The 25,698-nt window shown below is 47.1% G+C and overlaps 1 protein-coding gene and 2 long non-coding RNA genes across 5 annotated transcripts in view; 2 read left to right on the plus strand and 1 right to left on the minus strand.

The window, feature by feature from the left end:
- LOC120905955 (netrin-A-like) overlaps nucleotides 1-25,698 on the minus strand; it is a 60,339-nt gene that overhangs the window by 17,458 nt on the left and 17,183 nt on the right. For both annotated transcript variants that reach the window (XM_040317316.1, XM_040317317.1), the window contains one exon: nucleotides 10,789-10,977. In XM_040317316.1, the coding sequence (XP_040173250.1) occupies nucleotides 10,789-10,977 (189 nt within the window). The remainder of the gene's footprint in view (nucleotides 1-10,788; nucleotides 10,978-25,698) is intronic.
- Nucleotides 205-943, plus strand: LOC120905958. Its single transcript, XR_005739968.1, has 2 exons — nucleotides 205-315; nucleotides 730-943. It is a non-coding gene; the product is annotated as an uncharacterized LOC120905958 (long non-coding RNA).
- Nucleotides 6,435-10,839, plus strand: LOC120905957. Of its 2 annotated transcripts, XR_005739967.1 has the most exons (4): nucleotides 6,435-6,588; nucleotides 6,693-10,095; nucleotides 10,155-10,455; nucleotides 10,525-10,839. It is a non-coding gene; the product is annotated as an uncharacterized LOC120905957 (long non-coding RNA). The 2 variants fall into 2 exon arrangements; XR_005739966.1 differs by having other exon boundaries at nucleotides 10,155-10,839.

Genomic DNA, 25,698 nt, shown 5'->3' on the forward strand with positions numbered 1-25,698 from the left:
TGTTTTCTTTTCGCAACGATTAAACGCTGTTTTTGTGTTTTATTTTTTTTTGCAAACCACAGCTGAATAAAAGCAACCACAAACAGATTTGCAGCCACGGAGCGCGTTTGCCTATTACGCGTTGAGCGTGAGATCGCTGCTCACACGTGGCAAGCATAGCCAATGTATCGAAGGTGTGTTTTTTGCACAAAAAAAAAAAAACCGACTCGCTACTCAACCGCGTCTCCGTAATATTTTCCCGCCGTCAACGAAAGCAGAAGCGAATTGAAATCCTTCCGCGAAACCAGCAGCGCTCCCGAAACGGGCTACGGGAAGGTAAATAAGTGTTCGTTTAAATTATTTGAGAAAATACCACGGGGTGTGTCTTCCGCGGTACACTGCGCGGGAAGAGATAAATAGAGTGCTGTACGGAAAATCGCTTCCATCCCCTCCCCCCCCCCCCCTCCATACGCTCCAAACCTCACGACGGAAGGGCAAGAAAATCCATCAAAACAACACCGGAGCAGGGATTTGCATCATCCGGTATTCGGTACAGGTTTTGATGGCCCAGCAGCAGGGGGAAAAGGACGCCCGCGCGATGGCACGCCTGTGCGTTTTGCCGAGTGACGCTTTCGTTTGAAGTCCCTTTTGCCTGCCCCGGGGAGAAGGGATTTTGGCGCCACCCGTGATCTTCCCGTCCCGCGTTGCCCTGTCAATGTTTTTTGTTTCTCTCCCCTTTTTATTTTGCAGGAAGTGGGCAATTTCGGTGTGATGGATTTATTCCTTCCTTTCGCGCCGCTCCACACCGTTGGCATATCTTTCGCGCCCAAGCTGAGGACTCTCTCTCTCTCTCTCCCTCCGCGAGGACTTTAAAGTTCAACCCTCCGCGCAACAATCAAAACCGGGCGGCAAAGCGCAGTTACTGTTTTCTTTTATTAAATAAAGCCTAAACTTTAGGCACACACTTCGAACCTTGTGGCGGGGATTTGGAGCTACCGAAGAGGAAACGATGGAGCAAAAAAGGGGGAGGGGGAGAGGGGGGCGTTGTTGTTAAAAATTTGTCACGAAAAGTTCACGCCCCGTTGTGCTGGAAGCGGCAGCGTTTGCCGAAGCTTTTCCTTTCATCCCTTGCGATGCATTCCGAAGGTATTTTGGCGGGGGATGGTGGTGGTGGTGTCCGTCTACCCTATTCGCTCCCTTTTTATGAAGTTCGAGTGGGGGACCCAAACACCCGTACAACCCCCTGGGGAAGAGGTTATAGTTGAAGGCTGCGAATGTGATACTTTTTCATGGCTTAACGCACACATGAACTCGTTAATGATGGCAGAGGCATTTGTAGCGTTATTTTTTCACCCTTCCACTACCTACCTATCAAACCCTCCCCCCCCCCTTCATCAGTTTTGTCGATTTGCAGGAGTCTTGGAATGAAGTTGAGCTTGGGAGTGCGCTCAATTTACGCGTTACGCATCCCGGGAAAGGCCTGGACCGGTGGACGTCCGCGGTCTTTATGGAACACTTTGAGAGGTACGCTCACACACACACACACACACACACACCCAAAGGGACAATCCGACGATTGAGACGCGAAGATTCGGTTGGTTTACTTTGTTCGGTTAGCTAAAGGTCGCCTTTTAACGAGACGTTAAACGCGGAGGGTGGAGGAGGAGATGTTTGAGCCTGATTGTTGGGGGGGGGGGGAGAGTGCGCCCATTTGCCAGAATTCCGGCACGGATCATTTGCTTTGATCCGTGGGCTCCATTGCCACGAGTTGATCGGTAGGAGTGTGTTTGGTTTCAAAGTTTGAAGTTTTGCAAGTGATAACTTCAGGCTAAACAAACAAAAAACAAATGGCGTTGAAAAGGCCCCCCAACATTGCAGGCTCGTTAGGATGGAAGATCTGACATCAATTTCAGAATAAAGAACCTGCCAGCTTTTTTCGCTAACCCAATTCCACGCAATCTAAACTCAGGAACTGCAATGTTCGGAGGAGGCGCTAGGCGAAGAAAAGGGGTTCGCCTAGGAAATAAAATGTAATAAATTCGTTTGCTGAAAAGATAAACTCGTTCGCCCGACCAACTCCAAACTCGTGTGTGTGTGTGTGGCCATCACTGCAGTCGGAAGATATCCAACACCGCTCGATAGATATTCTATAGACTGACGGAGAATTTCGCTAGTCGTTATTTCCCCATGCCCTACGTTTTTTTCGGATCTGTCGCTGCCTTCATTTCCACTTTGTATTCATTGTGGGAAAAGTAATAAAAGAGATTCACCCCAAGTATCTAGCAGATCCGGACGAGAGCACACGTATAGTATCGCACACACCACTCATATGTGTATGTGTGTGTGTGTGTGTGCTTGTGCTCCTGTTTGTGTGCACGTTATCTACACCCTCGTAATCCCTCGTAGACGGGACCTTTTCTTTTCCATTTCGCTTGATTTTCATTATAGATCGCTCGTTTGGGGGTTTACTGGGGCCCGAACTGCAGAGACACGATGTTTTTGCATACATCCAGCCCCGTCCTCTTCCTCTTCCTCCCGTGCGATAGAACCTATCTTGTATCGGCACCGGCACATTCCCCCAGTGAAAAATAAAACGCAAACAAAATCGAGAATGACTTTCGAGAGGCAAAACAAGAGAACACACGCACACAGCGAGCAACGAAACAAAACAGAATTGACACATAAGCACCATGGAGCACCTTGTCAATGGTGACGTCTCTATCTGTCTGGGCCTCGGTCTCGGAGCTCGGAGGCGTATGGAGCTGTTTTTTTTTTTTTTTACGGTGACGAAATACTCCGGGGAGACATTGCACATCTAGCCGGGGTGCGTGCGTTTGCGATAATGAAAGTACCGCCATAAAGACTCGAGCTCAATTTACGTCCAGGGATCTCGTTTTGAGAGGGGTTTTTTTTTTGGTTTGTTTGTTTGGTGTTTGTGTTGCCTTCGCTAGTGTCCTGTAGTGTCCAGCAGCACGATTACAATACTTTTTTCCTCGCCCTCTCTCTCTCTCTCCTTCTCTCTATCTCTTCTGATATCCTGATATGCTTCTGGTGCGGTACAGCTGTGTGTTGCTGTGGCACACCGGGCCGTACTGACGAGCGTACAGCACTCAGGGGACTCTTTTTCCCAACGTTTGCCAGAGTATGCAATTCGGGCTGACACCTCGGGCAGTTGAGTTCGACTTTATGGCGAAGGCTCACTTGGCAGTTTGAGTAATTCAATTTTGCAGCGAACCCTGGGGGTTGGGAAGGGAGCGAAATTAGGGGCGAAGATCCTGCACGAAATCTGCCGTGCAGTGCAGCGGCGGCATGTGTAGCCCCGGTGCGCCCAGACAATCTAAAGTGCGAAACCTGCGTGCACATATCCCGGACGTGCCGGCGCATCGTCCCGTGCGCGTCATGCATGAGCGTTTTCGGTGTACGGTGTGTATAATCGGTAAATCTCACCTTCAACTTGTACCGGATTCCAGATTATCTTTTACCCCAGATGTCCCAGTCGCCATTTCGAGCACACACACACACACACTCATGCTGAGAGCTGCTGCCGAAGATTGGAAGCATCCGAGTGGTGAAGAGTGCGGGTTGCATTAAATCAAAACACACCTTGTGCATCAGACACACACACAGGCACACGAAATGCACATGCAGGCCTCACACGATGCTGTGGTCCGTGTGCATTCAAATCTGACCGGGTGGAAGGGGGGTTTGCAAAGTAAGACATGAGACGTGAGGAGAGGGCGCAAAAAAAAAACACTTTGCTACTTCCAAGCGAGATTTTTTTTTTTGCTTTCTGCAAGGCAGGTAGCAATAATAGCGATGATGATGTTGATAGCAATATCGCCGCTGGGCTAGTTGGGCCATAGTCAGGACCCAGACACATGCGAACGCTTTTAACCGACCCGAACCGGAGACGACGAGACCGCCACGGCACACTTTGGGGGAAGGGTGCCGAGGTAGCGCATGCACATTAAAAATTATTTAATGCGATATTTTGGTGCAGCAAAGTCATAAATATTTTCACTCCTTCGCTTCCTATCGCCTTTTTGCCATGGGTGTTCGCTGATGCTGGCGGATTGCTGGGAGCTATTCAAAAGGGGTAGGGATGGCAGCTGTCTTGCAGCCGGACAGTGGGTCATGGTGGGCAAAAACGGGGGTAAAACGCAGAGAAAACAACCATTTCAGTCGAAACATGTGATTGAATCATGATGATCATGAAAGAATCAGAATCATAATTCATGATTCACTAAATAAAACATTTTTGGAGCGAATAATTGTCTCTGAATTCTTCAATTATGTCAAAATAATGAAAAGAAAAGAATACATGCTTTCAAATAGTGAAGGGTTAAGTTGGCAAAGATCCGGCCGGTACAACTCCGATAATTTCGGAACCGGGCTCCGGAAGGTAGTTCTGCCCTGCATTATCCGGAGTAGTTCGGAATCGTCTGGAGCCGTCCGGAATTGCCCGGAGTCGTCTCTTTGGAATCGATTTAACCAATATCTTTTGGTACGAAACTTGCATTTTACTTCATTTATCTCCAATATTTTACCTTTGCACTTGACAACTCTTGAATCCATCCAAATTTAAATGTTTGAAGTCGTTATCTTGTTACTATTTGAATCCATGCGCTGACCATTCTTACCATATTAGCAAACACATTCTTAACAGCTAAACTTTGGTAGTTAGGATCAATAATATCAGTGAACAAAAAACATACAGCAATGCTCACATCTTTACTTGGTGAGTTCTTGTGGCCTAAAGGTGGACTGAGAGTCACTATGAACCAACTTCGCCTATCCAAAGCTAAAGGAGGTCGAATTCTTCTTCTACCAAGCATAAAGATGCCATCATTACTAATCAATAGACATCGCAAAGAAAAAAACTAATATGCCTTTTACCTCAAAATTCATGCTAAAAATAAAAAAAAAAAACCCTCCAAACATTCAATCAGTGCCCAAATTCTATCCATGTTTGGAAGTAATAACAAAAGAATGTACTTATTTAACAGATTCAATAATTCAAAAACCCACAGCAAGTGAAATACATAAAACAATGATAAACTTTATTCCATCTCCTTCAAGTACACAAAATACATACCCAGCATTAAAATGGAACAAAATATGGCAAAATATTAACTCAAATGAACTCAGCTCAAAACAAAGAACCTTATACTATTTGCTAGTAAATGAAAATATCAATACTCTGGATCAAAAATTCTAATATAATTACAAATCGGTTAACAGTTCAAATTGCTCTTTTTTGTGGAATTACTGAAACACTAGAAGACAAATTTAAAAACTGCAGAGAAATCGAAGATTACTGGAAAATGTTTAAAGAAATTATTGAATCATACTACATAAACCCTCTTGCATGCAACGAATTATCTAAACCCGAACTGAAAGGTATATATAAGCAAAATGGCAAAAAAAAATCATGAGTCTTTTCATAAACTACAAAAAATTGATAGAAAATAATGAAATAAAACAAATAACGAATAAAAACACGTTGAAGGTGATATGATGATGATAAGTTAGGGAATAGTTTGTAAGTAAATATACGGATTTGTATTGTTTTAATAAAAAAAATCTTACGATCTGGACTGAAAACTGAGTGTATTTATGTTGAATAAATAGTAAACATGACATACAAAACAGTCAGAATTTACTCGTGTGTTTGGCTGCCTGCGACAGAAAACACAATCAAGCTGCACTAGAATCAGCGTATCACTTCTACGATGCCAACTTCTACATGCACTTTTGGATTCATAACATCTTCCTTCATTTGCTTATTTCGGCAGTTGAGTCGGTTCAAGTCTGCCGATGTTACTCCTCCAGGTTGTTTAAGTGTAGCTGGTTGGTGTATTTCATATTCAAAATCTTCAAAATTGAAAACAAATCTTTTTAAGCCCCATTGCATTGATGTTAATTTTCCGCACAACTTCACAGTCCCATAGTGCCGGGTGATGCACCATCGTGTGTGCAAGCAGGGCGAAGTACCGTCAAGGAAGCGAAGGTGGCTGACACACAACTAAAAAAAAAAAAAAAAAGAGCGGTCGCCACGGTCAAAGTGAAGGTTTTGCACTTATTTTTCCCACTGCAATATTGTTAGTGCCCGCTCGAGAGAAATTGAACGCTGACGCTGCAGGTGTAACGAGGAGCGTTCTAACAAACATATTTGTGCCAGTTTACAGACACGGGTGTTATAAATATGGGTTATAGTAGTAGTAGCAGTAGTTGTGCTGCTGTAGTTGTTTTAACATCCCCCAAAAACTAGTCAATAAATAACAGCAAAATGGTCGGAGCTGTGCGCTGTACGCTCGTAATGGGCATGTAAAATGTGTTAAACAAAAGTGACCCAAGTGCAGCGAACGAAAGCCAGCCGAGCACTAATAATTATTAATAGGCAATTGGGCACAGCACGGGTTCGGCACAAACAGTCGGCTCCGGGTCCTGCTGGGGCGGCGGACGCTCGTCACACATTCATTGGAAAGTGCTAAGTACAGCTCCTGGACAGCTGCTAGAATATTTATAAATTCATTATCAACTCTCCAGGTCGTACCATAAATCGAGCATCACTCCCCCTGTCACCTGCCTACACAGAGCGTTCACCAGGTGTGTTTTATATTGGTGTGCAAACTGGTTGTGGAGCTTGTTGGGAGGATTGTCCATTTGTTTTTTTTTTCTTGTTTGCTTAATATCTACACGGGTTGTTCTAGTTGAAGAGGAGCCTAGAACATCTCCACTGCCTGTACGATCGATTCTCGTGCACTGCTAGAGGCTGACCGATTCCTGGCCTCCCGGTTCATCATTAATGGGCAACAACAATTAAACGGACCAGTCGCGGGCCTGATTGTCAACTGTGGTCCGTTGTGTTGCAGTTCCGCTGTCGTCGGACCGTTCGCATATCGCCCTCACCGGAAGACGACGATAGATCGGTGGCGGGACAGGATAGAGCGCGGCTGAACAATTAAAATTCAATCATTTGCAAGCGCACACCCTCTCGGTCGGTGGTTTTGCCTCCGGTAGCAATAAGTGAGCGGCAAACGCTTCCGATCCACCGTCACCAGATCCGAGCGCGTTCTCATCGGATTTCTGTTTACCCCCGCCGGCTGTGTTCGTTCGGTGTGTGTGTGTGTGTGCGCGCGATGCCGTTATCGGTTTCGTTGGTGAAATTAAATTTTGGCTCATCAGGGCCGAGCAGGTCGCACCGAACGGAACGCTGACTTACAGCAGTGCGTGTGCGTTTCAGCGATTGCACCGGCTGCTGGGCGATACCCTGACGCGTCATTTTTGCTGTGCGTCAACAAAATGGCTACCGATGGCGTCCAGCTGGACGCTATCGCCCATTGTTCGCTGTGACGTAGCGCTATCGCAATCGGAGAATCTTTCCGTCGAACTCGGAGCAAAGCACAGCTGTGAACCCCTCCCCGGGCAGTGATAATGTTTCTTTATCGCGGTTTGTGCTTGATGAATTTTTGTGACGCAAAATCGTCACACTCGCATCGATGTGTGTTTGTTTGATGCGCTAAATAGATTTTAATCACCGTATCACAGTATCATCGGCCGTAGCTCCGGCTTGCGGAAAGCAAACCTGCAGTAACGAACTCGACCAGCGGACAGAACTACGAACTCGATGTCCTCGAGTCAATAGCCGCATCCAGGGCTGGTGGATGCAGTCACTGTCCACTGGGAGCAGCTCGGTCCGGCAGTGTACACACAGATACCGAGCCTGAAACTGATAGCACACTGTGGCCGGTACAAATTACCCGAACTCGCACTGTTTGCACATTCGTGCATGCGTACGCAATAAAGCACAGCCGTGCTATTGACGGGGAGGGGGATGGCATCGCACAGGCTCATCTGCCACAGCTGCCACAGCTACGAGCCCGTCGGCCCGTTACAGTCCTAGTACCAATTTCGGTCCACTGGCACTCTGCTCGCCATCGTCGTCGTCTGTTTGTTTGTTTCGTCCAGTTGTCCGATCCCGTCTTTACTGTTGATATGGATTCGAAATTATGCCCCCGAGCGTTCGGGATGAGATATACATACACACCCGACCCGACCAGCCCGAAACGTGGCTCGTCAATATCTGTGGCACCCGGTCGTCCCTAGCCCCCAGCCCTCACTCGCCAAACAATTGGTTTTGCGTTTGAAGTTCCAGCCTGACAGGCTGCGCCCTGGTAAGGTACGGGCACACCCGGCCCACCTTATCGGGCGCCGCCAGCGGGACCGTGTGTAGGTGAGTAGTTAACTTGTATCCTTCGCCGTGAGGGGGCTGGGACTCTTGCCTGTTGAGGCCTGCGGCTAGGTGACTGCTAAATTTCAAAAACGATATTCTTTCCAGCACGCGTCCAATTGGCCCGACGTGCCCGGATATTGCAGGCACCGTTTTGGAGTGTGTTGTGAAAGTCTTCTTTATTTTTGCAATTTTTCAAACCGCTCAAACTAACGCATCAAAAAGTGCTCGATCCAGTGTGCCGAAAGAGCTTATCTTCTCCATCACGCGCGGGTTAAGGACCGCCCCATCAAACGCACACTCAGTTTTGGTCCTTCGAACCGGATCGTTTGGATTTCGTATTCGGCGTGTGTTTTCTTTGCAATCAAACACATAAAGCTAACACACGCACACTTACACGAATGGGCATATGAGCGAAGGATGTGGTTGTGGAGTAAAATTGCGTGCTAGAAATATCTCAACTTCTTAGCCGGGGCAGTAAAAGAACAGCAAAAAAAAAAAAGGGGCAGCAAACGCCACAACCCTGAGCTCCCGCTCGAGCTGGCACATCCATAATTCATCCATAATCACTTCGTTCCGGGTCTTCACGGTGGGCCGATGCTTCGGGTAAAGGCTGACAGTCATAATAACGGTCAAAGAAACAATGCGCCTAGGCGTGATGTCCTTAATGAAGCGCCGTCTACACTCGTGAAGTGGGGGAAGTGAGTGGGAAACCTTTTTCCTTCTCCTGAAGTTTGCCTACAGCAGCCGTATTGAAGTTATGATTTGGCTTTCGCTTAATTTCATCCCCAATGCCTGCCGACCGTGTAGTTGCAGCTGGAGGTAATTTATTTCCCATCTCAGACACCCGGGCTTATGTCAGGTTCGTCAGGTTCGGGAAACGTAGCAAAAGGACGCAGGCCGACCTAAGGATGCTCTATATGCGGGAAAACCACCTCAAAAAAGAAGGAACAGGCGAGATCGAAAAACAAAATGCACTGGGACGTGAAAACGTGCCCTCACGGTTAAGTCGAATGCTGAATTGTTGATTTTTTCGCCCACCCGAATTGTTGATGTCTGGGGGTGGGGAGGGGGGGTGAAAAAAAGCCCCAGTGCAATTCCCGGTGCTAATGAAACGAAGGGACTAAAAGCGTAAATTGAAAAGCGTCCTCCACCAAGTCCGTAAGTAACAAATCGGAAAATTGCTTCGAGTGTATGGACTTTTTTTTGGGCCCTCCCGCCACGGCTCCCGAAAACATTTCAACAATACACATTTAGTAACGGTTCGCCCATTTTTGTACTTTTTTTTTTGTTGGGGGCAGACCGTGCGCTCGCGATGATGATGGATTGCGAAACGCGGGAATGGCACTCGGTGGCGGTGTGCCAAGCTGTGTCTAGCACGGGACCCGTTCCCCCGACGGGGGGCCCAAGAGATCGATGGTGATGGGCCAGGCAGGCCAGGCGGCCTAGGCTTTTTGGCGAACAGTGCCGGCAAACCGGCAGCACCACCCGGGCGTGGTGATGAATTATTAATAATCTTCAGAAAGAAATTACTTTCGAGCGGAAAGACGACCTCACCCCACCGACCGGAAATCCGGAATATCTTCCTCTGCCCGGCCTGGTTGCCCTGCCACTGTTTGGGTTTTATTTTGGGCAAATGTTTGGGGTGGGGCTTTGGAGTTTTGCGGAAAATAGGTTCTTTGGATGCTGTGGAGCTGTGTGATATGCTCCGGCAACACCGAATCAATCGGGGGGGACTTGTGATAAAATTTCTTGCAGATAAAGCCGACACTGACGCTGAAGCTGTCGCGGCAACGACTAGCGGCAAAGGTACTGCCGGTGTGGGGGCAGTGGCATGTAGCAGTTTCCGGAACTTTGCCGGCTCAAGAAGCCCATCCATTGAGGTAAGTATGAGCCCGGCTCAGCCGTGGCAATTTATTATTTAAAGTCCATCCGCCCGCAGATCCAGCAGCAGCAGCAGCACTGGGGCGCGCACCGAAGGCCACACGGCGTAAGTACTCGGGCCAGACGGAGCAAATTTGTCACCCGCAACCAATCTCGACTGCATTACCGAAAGGAATTCAAATTAGTTACCGATTATGGAAGCGCGTAAGCTCCTGCCGACTCCGACACAAATCGCTTTCAGCAAAAATGGTCCGCTTCCCGATATTGGCAGCTTTGATACTGTCTTTTTCTTGCGCTGTTGTTGTCACGCTCTGCTCATTCTCCACCGTAAAACGGGCGAGAGAGTAATGATTAATAGGGTACGTTGCGCGAAACCGTGTGCGAACATCGTCGGGTAATCTCGCCCCCCCCCTCTTTCCCTCCTCCAGGCTTGACGGTAGACATCATAAATCTTCATTAAATTATGTGATCTGATGAAATTTCCTGCGCTCCTTCCATGGCATAAACTGAGGTGATGCAGAATACAAGATAAAAAAAATTCACACAACATGCACCTACACGGTGACGAAGTCACCAAGGTCCTTGGATTGATCTTATCGCATTGGGAGAACTCTCTGTTAGAAGGTAGTTGGGCAAATCTTGATTAGAAACCTAAAAGACGCGCGAGAATGAGTCCCCGCAGGCGTACCTACCTTTGCAAACCTTCCGGTGCGTGATCGGCTTGGTGGCGTCACGGTAGAATCCCTCCCGGCAGTAGTGACAGTGGCGGCCGGTGGTCGCATGCCGGCAGCTTAGACACACGCCGCCGGATATCCGGCCGGACATCTTGTACAGCTCCATGTTGAACCGGCAGCGGCGCGCGTGTCCATTACAGTTGCAGGCTGGCATTATTCCGCGCCCGACACAATGGAACACCGTTCCCCGGAAATGAGCGTGGTAAGGGAGAGAGATAGAGAGAGAGAGAGAACAGGAAGATTAGTTGGAGGTGATATCTCGGTGCTAAAGATGTGAAGATGTTGAAGAAGAATGCTGAAAAAAAAACATGGTTGGATCACCTCTTGGAGCATCTTCAGAAGCCGGTGAAGTAGAGTTCTTGCTTACAGAGGCACACGTCAACGCCACCTAAGGTTAATAGTTGACCCTTAAGAAGAAAGGTTTGGCTCTTCCCCAAACAAAAAACAAAAAAAGCGGCTCCCAGGACGTGATCCAACAACGTGGCAGTGGATTACGCTCGAGGCTGGTCAAAGAAAGAAGTCTCTAACCCGGAGCAAGGGCCACCCGAAACCCCTCGGGGGCTCCGCACGCCAACAAGTCAAACAATAAGCCTAGCCAGAAGGAAAAGCTACGGGGTGCGGGGTTTTCGGTCGCTATTTTAATCTTTAATTTCCGTCCGGACCCACCCCCGTAGCTCTCACCCACACACAGAGATCATGCGTCTGATCTGGATATTGCCCTGGAGTGGCAAAAGTCGCGGAGGAAAGCAACGAAGACCCCGGCCGCGGCGGGCGATGCTTGCACATTAAATTATTCATAGTAATGCAGCCCGGGGAACGTGAAGAGGTGAAGCCGATGAGATGCCGAAGCCGGCGCAAACTTCCGCGGATTTCCGCATGCCTTCGCTCCGGGAGTCGATTTCCGGTGTTTCGGCAGCGAGCAAAAATCATCCCAGCAAAGAGCTGTACCAACTGTGCTGCGAAACAAAGCCCGTGTGACACTGCTTCGTTTGTAAATAATAATTATTTCAGCGGTGTAGCCGGCCGCGTGTAGCAAATGGGAGATGCGCCACTGGCAGCGCAACAATGTCACGGGCAGCGCGAAGAAGGCAGAAGGCGCGTATGATTCGTCTCGATTTATATTACGTTTTTATGACACATCCGAGGCAGTAAACACGCTCTTCACAGTTTACGAGCACTCTCCCTCACACACACACACACACACACACCCACGGCAGAGCAAAAGCGTCTGTGGGAGTAGAGTAGATCGCTCGCTGTCCCTCCCGCAACCTACCGAGGAGGAACAGGACGGCTGGCAGCAATCGAATAAATAATGGCAATTTGTGCAGAGTGCGCGTCTCCATTTCGGTGTTTGCTTGCGACCAGCTTGACAAAACATCTCAATGTTCCTATTTATCATACCGCTAACGATGGGAGCGGAACTTAGCAGCAGCGCAAGTGTATGGGAGCCGTAGTGGGCGCCCCCGTTTCGATTCCCAGGGGCTGTTTTGCTTCAGAATTTCTGATGGACCTGATCGCATCGCACAGTGGAACAGTGGTTTAAGGTAGCTCGTGCTCGGAGTGCGAGTGTCTTGCTTCCGGAGCGCTCCGAGTGGCTGGATCTAGCTCAGAGATTACTCCTGGAACCTGTCGGGGCCTGCCAAAGCCAGGAGACACCAAAAACCCCTTTTCCGAGGGGATTTTGCTTGCCCGCGGCGTGGAGTGGAATAGCAAATTAGAAATCTCAGTCAATTAGGACAAATCGCATTCGCACAATACGATGAGGTGTGCAAAAAACTTCCACCAAGCATCTTACCGCAGCTGATCCGCCTACCCTAGTGGGTTTGGATGCCGGGACGCTTCCCAGGAGGCCTCAGCAGGCCGTGGAAGACAGCAGCAGCAAATCAAAATCATTCCGCTGAGGTCGGCGTTAGCGAAACCTCACGATGAGTTGCTTTAATTCAAATTTAAATGCGAAAATAGAGAGAGAGAGGGAGAAAACAACACCCCGCACGGACAACTACTCGCAAGCACGGAGCAGAATCGGCCGATTGAACCGCTGCGGTGAGTTTAATCAAGATAAATGGTCACACGATAATCTTCTCATTTGGAAAAGGCCGCCGTGCGCCTCCTACGACGAAGGCTGGCTGCCGGTTTTGTGCGAGATTTGGAGATGCTTCGGCTGCCGTTGCGGTACAATAAAGTACTGGCGCAAAATGGGCACAAAACCGCCTGCGTCAAGAGGCTTGTAGCCCGCCGGTTCCGCGCCGTATTGTGGTTTGTTTTCGTTTCGCGTTTCGCGCGGGGGGGGGGACCGCTTTGAGCGGCACGGGGACGCGCTAGGTGCTGTTTATTTCTTCCCAACTACCATTGCCATTGTTGCTGCTGCTTCAGAAAGATATCGCCTGCCCGTTTCTCGCCATGACTGTGCGCGACGGTGCGACCGGCCGGGTGGCGAGCCATTCTCGCGTACCTAATTTCAATTAAAAGATGTTTGTTTTTAGAGCGGTATCCGGCCACGCAGCACACTTGTGGGGCGGGAGGTTTCGCATCGAGGTGTGATTGTTGGAGGCGTTGGAGCCGAACTCCGCTTAATGCTCGGTACTCGAAAAGCGGGCACCATAATGGGGGAGCGTTTCCAAGATGGGATGTTGCGGCTGATGGCGTTCGTGTTGATGATGATGATGACGATGATGAGGCATCTTTTTTTTTTTTTTTTTTGTTGAGCCCACGGACGCTCTAAATCCTTCGGCAAAGGTTCAGGCACAGGTGGCCGCACACGCCTTTCGGTCGGTATCATCAAAAAAGTAACGTGAGCTCATTCCAAAACGTGACCAAAACGCCTGTAATGGTGTCACTGAGGTACGTTTCACTGTAATTTTGGTGATGTTTTCCTTGCGCTAACGATCGTTCCGAAGCATGGTTGGTGAGGTTACATTTTGGAGCTTTGCGGCACGCGCTTTGGAATTCGTGCGCGCGTTTAAATTTACCCATTTATCGATGAATTTGGTAGAACTCATCAAAATGATCACGTGATCGGTTGAAGCAGTATCGATTTATGAGCCCGTTTGCGAGAGCAGCATGGTGGTCTAATCGATAGCTACTCTGGCTCTTACACAGTCCGATAAGGGTCAGAATCCCGCTTGAACCAATTCAAGGAAAAAAACAAAAACTTTTCCAGTCGCGCCAAAAGAATGCTTTACTGACACTGATGACAACAATGATGATCAAATAATGCAGGAAACAAATTAAACATCTCTTTAAAGCTTTAATTGCAAATGGCTACCGGGGAGGCGTTGCTGCATTCAAATATAATTCCATTCCGTACTGCTTTTTTGGCAGTGAAACTAACTGGCGCTTGTGTTGCTGGCACCAACATTAAGATAAAGGATTGGCTAATAACTAACGCAAAAAAACGGCAATGAAAAATCCCACTTTACACATTATCCCACCTTTTGCGCCATACCGGGCAGTAATAATGGGACGACACCCACCGTTTCCGCGTGCCCAAGCCCCACCCGACAGCGAAACCTAACCATTTGCAAGCAGCACATTCAACTTTTACCATTGCACCCGTTAATGGATGTAAATTTTGCCAGTGCTGCCGGGATCAAAATTATGCTCTTCACGCCCCCCCCCCTCCCCCCCGGTCCCGTGCGTGATCTTTTCCCACTTGCCAAACGCACACACACACACACCCACGCGCGCGCGCTCGCTCGCGGAAATACCGAAAGGTGCGGGAGAAAGGTCAGGCCACAAAATAGGGATGGCGTAGCGCGCACCTCGAAAATGGTGAAAATGGCACGAACAGCAACAGTGCAAAACAAAAAAAAAAGCACACATACGCAACCGAAAAGCCAAAGGGACGTGCGGGAAACGGGAACTGGTAATTAACTTTGATGTGGTTACCGCCCAGCGTACCTCCCACCGAGGCGGTCGGTCAAAATCCTGTGTGACGTGTTAAAATATGTTGCATGTTCCATCGGTGGGTCGTTGTGGCCCGGGATGTTTGTTTGGCAGCTGTGTGCCGGCTACTAACAGGTTAACACTGGGAAGAAGCGGCAACAGAAGAGAAGAAAAAAAAAATGGAAAACCATACCGACATGAATAAAAACAGCGGCACATTTTTAATGACTTCCAGCCTGGTTGGGATATGGAGGGTGGGAGAAAGGGGCTAGAAGAGTGAACCGTTTGCAAGGGACATCACAAGGGATTTTTGTGGCGGGCAAAAGGGCGACCCGCGACTTGTTGGACAACAATGTGGGGTGTCAAATTTTATGCCTTTTCCTCCTCCTCCTCCCAGACGCTTGTGCCGTATGTGTTGCGCTCCCTTAACCTGTGGAGCGCTGCCCGATCCCGTCATAAGCCGTCAATATAGGGGTGATTTTGTTGTTGTTTTTGTTGTATTGAGCTTTGGTGACGGGTACGGTACCTAATTTTATGCGATGGCGCTGTCTTGCAGTGCTTTTTTTTTTTAAGCCAACAATCGACACGTTTACACGCTTCGGTTGCGCGCTTTCGGTCAAGCTGCTCTGCTTGCGCGCGATAGTACAACCCAGTACATACTATTATGCTGTGCTTTGGTTTAGATGTTTACCGACGGTTTGGTTTTGTGTGTTTTGTTTGGCAGTCCAGGGCGAGGATTTGCTCCCACAGGAGGATAGCCCCAAGGAAGGAGGACGGTAAAGGTAAATGTGGATGATTTATTTTATGTGGCACTTTATTAGCTTCACACTCGCAGGGTGGGAATGAACGGGCGCCGGTAAAATAAATCGGGCAATAACGCACCAAGCACGAAGGTACGGTTTTATTGCCTTCGATGGGGAACGGGTTGTTTGGTGTAGCCAGTGGGATATTAAAAATAAGCTCCGGGCCTTGGTTTAGCGAGCGAAAGTGTAAATATATTCAATTTCGGTTTAAATGTCACCCAGATTAACTGACACGACTAAGATAAGCGTTGTGCATTCAATTTCGGTAGAATTCAAGCGTCGGGTTGACGTTATATTTTATAAAAATTAAAATCTATACTTCAAATGACCAGTGCAATAAGAACATATCCTTTGTACTTCTTCCCTTGTATTATATAATGATTGGCTGACAATAAATAGTATTTTTTGAATAGAAACTCAATATTGTGATTTTATAATTCAAAGGAACTACTACTACTACTTACTAACTATAGACAAGTTTCAAGTTTTGTAGCTTACATGAATATTTCCGAAAACATAACCAAAGATCTTCCATGCACCACATATTGGCATGGAATGAATTTTAATTTATAATAGAAAAGGTAGTTACAAAGATTGAGGAAAAACACAAGAAATGAGAATTGTTAGTGTTAAAAAGGAATGCAAAATAAGCTTTTTCTCTTTTGGAAATTCAATGTTCTTCAGAGTCTCAAAATCCTATAAGACCCTTTTTTCTATCAGAAAAGTTTTTTTTCCGGTCAAATTGGAAGATCACGGTCCTGATAGGAATCGATCCACCCTCAAGCGATCGCAGTAGCCGTTGCGTTTATCAATTAAACTACCGGTCTGTCTGAAAGCGTGTAAGCAAAACGAAGACAAAAAGGATTGAGCTTCCCAGAGCATCAAACAGTGTTTCCCCAAAACCAAGAGCCTGTACCAGTTTCAGTCGGTTGCTTAATTGAATAATATTGTTCGATCAACACAACAGGACACGAACATTCCTTGCTATGCTTCCCGCAAGACCATCAAACCATCAAACTAAGCTGATGTATATTTTGGTGTAAAAAAAAAACAGAAAGAAAATTCCATCCCTATGCACTTAGCGGTCGGTATCGCTTACAACGCGCGAACAAAACGCTTCCCCAACCAGGCCAATAATAAACTAACACACTGCTGGTGCACTTTCACATTCTTGGGTAAATTCTTTTCGCCAATGTATCGCACATCGCGCTGTGCCGGTTAAGCGGCAGATTTATCGCCTTATCGTTTGTGGTGGGGACAGTAACGTGTACCAATATCCGACTGAGACGGTTTTGGGCAAGAGACAGTTCGGCAACGGAGCAGCAGCAGTTGTGCGGATAAGCTGCCAGAAGCTTAAGCTCCTCTTCGTCGGAGCGCAAACTGTTTGCTGGGAGCACAAGGGGGGGGGGGGACTAGTGTCAGCTATCTTTCGTCCTTTTCCACAGGAACGTGGGGAGGGGGAGGTTTTTTAAGCATGCGAAGTATTGAAACACCAAACATCGGGCCCAAAATCCCAAGAGCATATTTTCAGATCATCCTTTAACAAAATATGAATAGCAGCCTGCGAGGAATAATCGCATGTGGAGCACACACACACACATGCAAACACGGTCGGTCGGTGATGGAATTTACATCATCAAATTGTTCCACACAATCTTTGCCAAAACCAAAAAAAAAACACGACTAAAAACCGACAGCATCGTACCGCACGGGAGGGAAAACTCCACCCAGGGCTGCCGCCCATTTTTCTCGGCTACAATTTCCTTTTTGAATATTTCCAGCAGCATAATCCTGCCCCGCTGGCTCTGGGCAAAGCAAAAAAGCAAAAAAAAAAAAATCGAAACAGAAACGGGGGCGGGGAAAACCATCGTTTAGCCGAACAGGGGAGTGTCGGCGGAAAAAGGAAACGGCTCCCGGATACTCCCATTAATCGGTTCAATATTCCGGCACGGCAAATTTCGGCAACCGGGGGAGGTTGATTGAGTTATAGCTGGCTGGTCCGGGAGTCTCCCCCCCCCCAGCTTTTCCACCTTACCCACGCCTCCCACCCTGGGTAGGAAATTGTAGCAAAGCCCACCCCCTTCCCCCGCCCCACATTCTGCCGCCTGGTTTGACACAGTGATTTATAATTTGGTTTAAAAGAGGAGAACTTTCTCAAACAGGGACCACAGTACCCGAGCGCTCGAGCGGGAAAGAAATATTTACGTGCCTGGGCTTTTTTCACTCTTTTTTTTTCACCCTTTTACTGCCTCTTTTTGAAGTCAAAGTTATGTATATTTATTTTTCACGTTCAAATAAACCCTCTTACTTACTGCCCCCTTTCCGCTTCTCCGCGCACCACTTTATATTGAGACATTTGCCAAGCGTAACTTCAAACCGTATTGAAATTTTTATTCCTCCCTCACAATTCCCCGTTCTGTTTTTTTTTTTTTTACGAAAGCGAAAGGGGAGCCAAAAGGGGTGAGGAGTGGTAAGTCCCATTTCCATTGAACGTTTTCCTGCACCGTTGTTGGGCTTGAGGCCAAAGCTGCCGATCAATTAGAGTGCACACATGTTGCAAAATTGCTTCCAATCGTTTGCGGTCTTGTACACGCTTTGCTGGGTCCGGATTGCCCCCCCACCCCCCCTTCGTCACTCCTCCCAGCCTTGCCAGCCGCTTTGGTTTCGTTTCCATCCGGGCGATGCATGCACAGTGTGTGTGCGCAGTTGTAAGCGCAGCGTGATTAGTTTTAAGTTTTAGTAAATAAATCAATAATACAAAAAATCACGTTCCACGTTACTTACGTAACAACAGCGCTGTCGAACTCATTTGACCCCGCGGGCCAAAATGCTACTGAAAATAGTAGCACAGGCCGCAGCCTAGTATGTTATAATATAATAATGATACAAAAATCAGATCTTTAGTGGTTCTTTCCATTTCATTTTGAGGTAAACAATAACGCTGCATTAGTGTAAACTTTAATGTAACGTGAAGTAAAAAATGTATCAGATTAGATTCAATTAGCCACAGACTTCTGATATTTCATAAATTTTCAATATTTTCATAGTTCAACTACAGTGGAGCGCCGTTTATCCGTGTATACCTTTTATCCGGCTGTCTGTTAATCCGTGCTATTGAGAAATGACAGTTTAATGCAAAGGTGACATTCCGTTATGAGGAGGATATTTGAAAAGGCGGTTACAAGAGCACATTGTCATCACAAAAAACGCTATAATTCATGGTAAATTTCAAATATTCTCATTGGAAAAACATGAAGTTAATAAAAACTGGGTTATTTTTACGAAAAAAATAGATAAAGTTCCAAACATTAATCAGGAATTGGTGATAAAATAAATCAAATGATTCATTAACCATGTTATTCTCATATCCGGGCGAGGTCGAATCCCGAGGTGCCCGGATAAACGGACCTCCATTGTACGTTGGTTTATCCAATACAGAATAATAATTTTTTTCTTGAAATTGGTGTCATTTTGATTATCAATTTTGAGCTAGTATTAATTGTGAACAGCATTTACGTACGTTAAAAACAGTGAATTCTTACTTTAGATGCCCAAGCTTCATAAGTTACTACACATCGGTTCGTCCGGTCCAGTCTAGACTTCATTTGACAAATCCTCATTGGACAGTCGGGGAGTGCAAGGTGTCATTCAAGTCCTATTCATTATGGGCATCAAAAGCAGAGTCATAAGCCTACCAGTTTTTTTATCTAATCATATAGATCTTGGTAGCATGCCTCATGGTAAGCTTGTAATCGTTTGTAACAGCCTACCAAAAGTAATACGTGTTTGTGCTGACATCTGATTTCATCTGTTTTCTAAACGTTTTTCAGAAGTAAATTGTTCTAAGCTGCATTGATACCTAAAGAGGGATTCGACCTTTCCCAAAACATTATGCCACAAAATTTAAGAGCTTGCGTTTCAAATTCCTGTTGAGTGATTTTGTTATTTTTTAAGTCTTTTTCTTATAGAAATTACTTTCTTTTGTCACCAATTACCTTGAGTATTACAGGGTTTCTCAAGCCAGCTCAACATCATAACACTATTTTTCGAACACGTTAAACGATTGTCAACATCGTACATACAATTCGAATCCGTAAACTCTTTTCGATTTGGTAACACTAGGTTTTGAACGCGTAAAATCCCAACTTGAATCTGGAAAATGTATAATGGGTGACAAGACAGCCAACATACATTTTCCAGATGTTGGGATTTTACGCGTTCAAAACCTAGTGTTACCTAATCGAAAAGAGTTTACGGATTCGAATTGTATGTACGATGTTGACAATTGTTTAACGTGTTCGAAAAATAGTGTTACGATGTTGAGCTGGCTTGAGAAACCCTGTATCTTGCCTGAAAATAAAAATAAAAGTCATGTTCCAAAACGACATACAGATGGGTAAGAAGATACTTCCGGACATTCCGGATTTTATACATTCACTAGTTTGACATATCTGTGTTACGACATAACAACATAGCAGTCTACCCTTTCTTACTTCCCGTGTGTTTGTGACTCCGTAACAAAAGCGTTAAAGTACCAAGTATAAGGTTATAAAGGGAGGCCTCTTTACAGCTACAGTTGAACGGCTAACCAGACTGTGCATCAAACGAAATTCAATTAAAAAACCGGCACCTGCATAACAACCGCTCGCACTTATAAATAGCTCCCGCACTGTAAGGCTCGCCACCCGGCGGAAGTCCTGCTAGATACAATTTTAATACCTGTGCAAGCCCACATCAAATGCAATTTCCCAGCGACCAATCGGGGAAAAAAGCGGAAATGGGGATGCACAGGGCGGGCGGATGGCTCTGTTATACCGGTCGCGTACCGAGCCCGGCACCGAAATGGAATGGATCCATCCATCCAACAGCAACAAAAAATAGGGGAACAGCATTGCAACAAGCATCGCTGGACGCTATGGGACGCCACAGTGTGGTCACACGGTTTTGCACACACGAGATGACAAGAAAGCAATAGAAACACACACACACATACACACACATACACACCCACGCGCGCGAAAAAAAGCACCGAGTCAGGAAAAAAGAAAAATGGTAATGCTATTAATCAATTTTTCAGCCCATCACGTACTATATTTTGAGCACGGGGCGCATCCGTGCACCGTCACTAAAATATTCATATTTTGACAGCTGGGTTGACAGTTGCTTTACACGTGCAGCCGCAAATGACAGTGCCGGGGGGAGGTCCTCACCGGTTACAGCGGGTCTGAGGGGGGTGTACCCGGTACGTGCTCTCGTGGCAGTGCAAATGCAGCAGGTTCACACGTCCACACGGAAGCTGGCTTGCTGGGCAATGAGATGGAAATTTTAATTTGTCAACGCTGACAGCTGGTGAAATCGGTGCCATCTTTTCCGTGCGAGAAAACTTGGTGTGTTGTTAGTGTATATGAGTGTGTGTGTGTGTGTGTGTGTGTGTGTGGGAGCAACAAAACCAAAAAATGGAGCTTCAACGCGTTTTTTTGGAAATGCGAAGCAGTGTAGCAGCTCAGCAATGGAGTGTATGCTGCAAGGGCTCCTGTTCGATGAATTGTCTCCACCCGGCAAGCACAATGGCTTCTCATTAATCCAACCCAACGTCACTGTGGCTGCTGTGGATTGACATGCAAACCGCACTGGCGATGGGTCGTCAGGTCAGGCTTTGTGGCAGCGGAAAAGATGGCACGTTCCGGTGCGGTTCTGGTGTCACGAGCTGCAAGCTTTGCTCGCCCGATCGAGGATGCCTTTTGAGTTCGCCATTCCTACCCAGCTGATTCGCTGAGGTACGCACGAAAGTCTCGAGCACTTGGAGGGTCTGATGTAACGCACACCATCTAGGCGGAGATCCTTGACATGCCTAGTGAAGCGGTGGAGTACGCTCGGTACACTCTCTCTTCCCTAAAAAACCTGTCTCCGCTAGCATTCCACCGGTGGGATGGTAAGCGGACACGCCAACCATATGTCTGTCTGTCTGTCTCTGCTAAGCATCTCGGGGGAGGGACAGTAAATAGAGTCGCTTGCTCGTTGCGCACGGTGGAATCCCGCCCGGAACAACTTGTAACGCAGACTCGTACCGACGTTTTGCGACATTGGATGAGGTTGTTTTTCCAGAATTTTTGCTTGTAGTACAAAGCGGTGGCGCAAAATTTGGCAACCGAACAGCGTTCAACCAGCGAAACCTCGCACACGACACACATACACACACACACGGTGACATGATATTTCACTTTACCACCGCGATTGGTGCCGCCGACGCCGCCGCCGGGCGGAAGCTTCCAAACGGGGAAATGGAAGAAAAAAATGTGTAAAACACAAGAACTCCCAGCGCTTGGTTGGTTGGCTCGTTTTTGGCTAGGCGTGGAAGCTGCGTATAATCCCACCGTGCCGGATCACTTTCGCTTCCCCACCCCCAACGGGGTTTCGGTTTCGTAAGAAAACACGACGCTGACACGGCGCAGCATCTTTCCGGCCCTTTGCCGTTGCCCGTTGCTACACACCATTAGGCTAATTAAATATTTCCATTAAATTGATTGTCATCGCGCCCCACCGCGATGGGCGGATGGGGTGCTTCCGAAGAGGGCGGCAAAGACACCTTTCTTCGGTTTCGGGAAGATCGAGGGAGTGGGAGTAGGGTACGCTTAACGCCGGAGGCACTTCCGCGACCGTGCGACGATAATGCTGTAATTAAAGCGCACCTGGTTGGCGTTTAAATGGCAACTACCAATTTTCCCCCCTCCGAAGGAAGGCGAAGGTGGTGATGGGTTGAAGTTATTTGCTCCCGAAAGTTAAGGCCGGCGGACGCGGTGCGTGGAGCGAAACTTTTCCTTCATTAGCAGCAGAGTGAGCAGCAGTTGATTAAATTTGAATCAACACTAACAGGATTCGTCGGTTCAATTAAATGCGCCGTTTGAAAGAATGGCAGCCCCACCAATCGGCAGCTTGGTGCGGCGTGCCGGACAAGGATGGTGTTTTTTTTTTTTAATTTTGTTAGACAGTCACTTTTTGGATAGAAGCTAGTCGCTTGCAAACATCACTTTCGTTTGCCCAGTGCTGAATGCTTTATATTGAGCTATTAGCATGGGCCCGTTCGAGGTGCGCTGGTGGTTCAATCGATAGCTGTATTGGTTTGTATAAGGGCGGACGGGTGCCAGGTTCTCAGAATGGCTTTGCTTGATTAGGAAAAGCGCATTGAAAGTGCTCACCAGTATGAATTTCTTCATCAAACGAGAACACATTAACTCAGGTTATTAGGACAAATAAGATGAACAAGAAGAAGAAGAAGCGGTAGATAATAAAAAACAAAAAAAAACTTTACACAAAAAGCTCGCTTTATCTCACTGTGATGGACTTGCTACCAACCATCAATTTCTCCTGATAGAGGTGTGATGCCCGCTAAACGGAAAACATAAATAATAATTTCTCCTAAACACACACACACACTACTCTGTCAGCTTGTTTAGGAACATTAATAATCATCAAACTATGTGTGTGTCTGTGTGTGTATTTAGACAGACAAAGACGACGGTGTGCGGCAATCTAGATCAATTTTATTTCGCTCCCGCAATGATGCATGACAGATTCGTGCCGATACTCTGCAGATTATGATGCAGTAATAAAATATGAAAAATGCAAAAAGCAACCCACCACCCCCACAAACAAGAAAAAAACATTTGCAAAACAACATGTCTGCGTAATTAATCATGGCGCACGGTGCTGTGAGTTTCTTTTTTTTTTCGGTATGATCAATGTACGGCGAGAAAAATTGCTCGGTTTCCGGGGGCCAAAAAATTAAATCCAACAGCTAAGGACACGGCCAGCGTGGCCAAATGCAATAGTATGTGTGTGTGTGAGTATTCTTTCTTTCCTTTCGATATTTTCAGGAAGTAAGGAGCGCAAACCGGAGGAGGGGAGGATAAAATCCACCTTCATAAACAATAAGAAAACTTCTCCTCGGGCATCATCAATCATCGAACCGATACCGAACAAAGACGTTGCCTTACCATTGGCCACCCAGCCGAGAGAGCCGCGCGGTAAGAAGGGGGGGGGGGAGGAAATACAATGCGCTCCAGAAATAATCTTCCCATTCCCATTGGAAAACCCCGCCCGCTCGAAAGCGGGAAAAATCATTGGCCGAATCCAGCCGACGTTCCGGCAAACGAGGGGACCATTTCTGCCCGTCCCAGGAAGGCAAACCAGGTTCATTGAATTTCTATGATTTTCCTTCCGCTGCAATATCCGCACCCACCCACCCCCGCTAGACACGCGACTCGGCAGCACTGCGTCAGCGTCCACCGACAGCATCCGAGCCGGAATGGAAATGGAAAAGCAAGCTGCGCGCCACACTCTTGTTGGATTTCGCACGCAAATCCATCTCAATCAGAAGAGGTGTTTATAAAGCCATTACGGCTTTTGGCAACACTGCTGCTGCTGCTGTCGGGTGAGTTTGTTACTTACTTCTTTTTTTCTTCCTGCATCTTTCTCCTTTCAAATGTGAAAAGTCGGGCCCCAAAATTTGGCTACGCGGAAAAGCCAAACCGTCAAAATGAATGATAGCTTAAAATGATTTTTTGTGTGTCTTTTCTCTCGGCCTCCTTCCCATGCTTTCTACATTGTTCATTCGCAAAAGGGGTTCGTTTGTGCAGGGGAAAAAAAAGGAGGAAAATTCCCCTCCTCTGTCTTAGCCACTTTGGTCAGCAGGCTGGAGCAGAAACGCTGTTCCCGCTGGGCTTCACTTGCATGTGGAAGCGAGGCGGCAACTTTTCGAGTACTTCCGGCGGTTGGTTTTAGCAGTAAAGTGACGTTTGAAATGCGGTGCGTGTGTGTGTGTTTGTATGATTTTGAAAGGTTCCGCTGCGCACTGACGGGTTGACGAAGGTAGCGAAGGTTGGCCAAAAGTAGACGTGATGGCTGAGCAGAAAATCAAAAGGCGTCCTGAGTTTTTTTAAAATAATTTTAAACAATATAGTATTTTGTACGTTTCTACTTCTTGAAATCGTAGTTGAAGGCGCAGTAAGGTAATTTAACTTTGTTCTTCATTTAATAATAAAACAAAGCACAAGAAAGACACTTCCACGCTACGCAAAACAAGCAGCAAAGTGTTGTATTGATTTTATAAATAAAGAAAATTAAAGCAAACGCCGGGTAATTTATGTAAAACATCAACAATACACCGTATCGCCTGTCAAAGCAATTAAAGGACAGCAGCAATACTACGCCCAAAGCAGATCAAATTTGCATGAAGCAAAGGGGGGCAAATAAGAAAAAAAGGAACGAAAAGTAAAGAGTAGATAACGAGGAACAAAATCTAGCACAAAAAAAAAAACACGAAGGGGAAAACAAATCGTGCACAATAACAGCAAAGAGGTCTGCAGCAAATAGGCAAGTTAATCAAAACAATAAAAAAAAAATCACACACACACACAGCAGTGCCAGGAGAGTGGGCAATGAGCGACAAGAAACAAATGTTGATCTACTTTGCAGTGGATCCGCAGTCCGAGCAATGATACGAGGCGGGGGGAGGGCAAGCGGCGCGCTAAGCCTAACCTCAAACACACTGCACACGCAAGACGCCTGGGTACACGCGACAGCAGCTCTAAACAAACAACGACTTGTCTCGCTTCTCTCTCTCTCTCTCTCTCTCGGGGTGGTTTTCTGCAGAATGATACGATCCGAGCAAGGGCAAGCTAATAGTCCCGACAAGCAGGGTTCAGCAGCAACCAGCCAGCAAGAACCAACCGTAGCACGTTGCACTCGGCAGCGAAGAAACGCCAAGAAACACAGCGCAAAGGTTTGGCGGAAGCAACAATAACAAACCAAACAAACAAATAAAAGGGAAGAATGGATGAAAAAAGAGGCGAGTTTCCCGATGCGTTCTCCTGGTGCTCTGTGTGTGCGTGTGTGTGTGTACAATTCCAAAAGGAAGCAAAGGATAGCGAGCACCAGGCGGAAGCAAGGATGTGACAGATGGCGCGCGCACGCTCGCGTCCGTCTCTCTGTCACGGGCGTATGGTAGCGCAATGATAACCGCACTAATGATATACAAACAAAACCTCCTGTGCGGGGATAGGGGGGGGGGGGGAGGGAGGTAGATTTGCAAATCAACCCTGGGAAAATCCCTGGACCCGGGGGGGGGGGGTGTGGAAGCAGATGAGGCAGATTTGTTGCTTCCACAAACGTAGCGCGGCAC

This window comes from Anopheles arabiensis, chromosome X, assembly GCF_016920715.1.
Source record: "Anopheles arabiensis isolate DONGOLA chromosome X, AaraD3, whole genome shotgun sequence".
NCBI lineage: Eukaryota > Metazoa > Arthropoda > Insecta > Diptera > Culicidae > Anopheles > Anopheles arabiensis.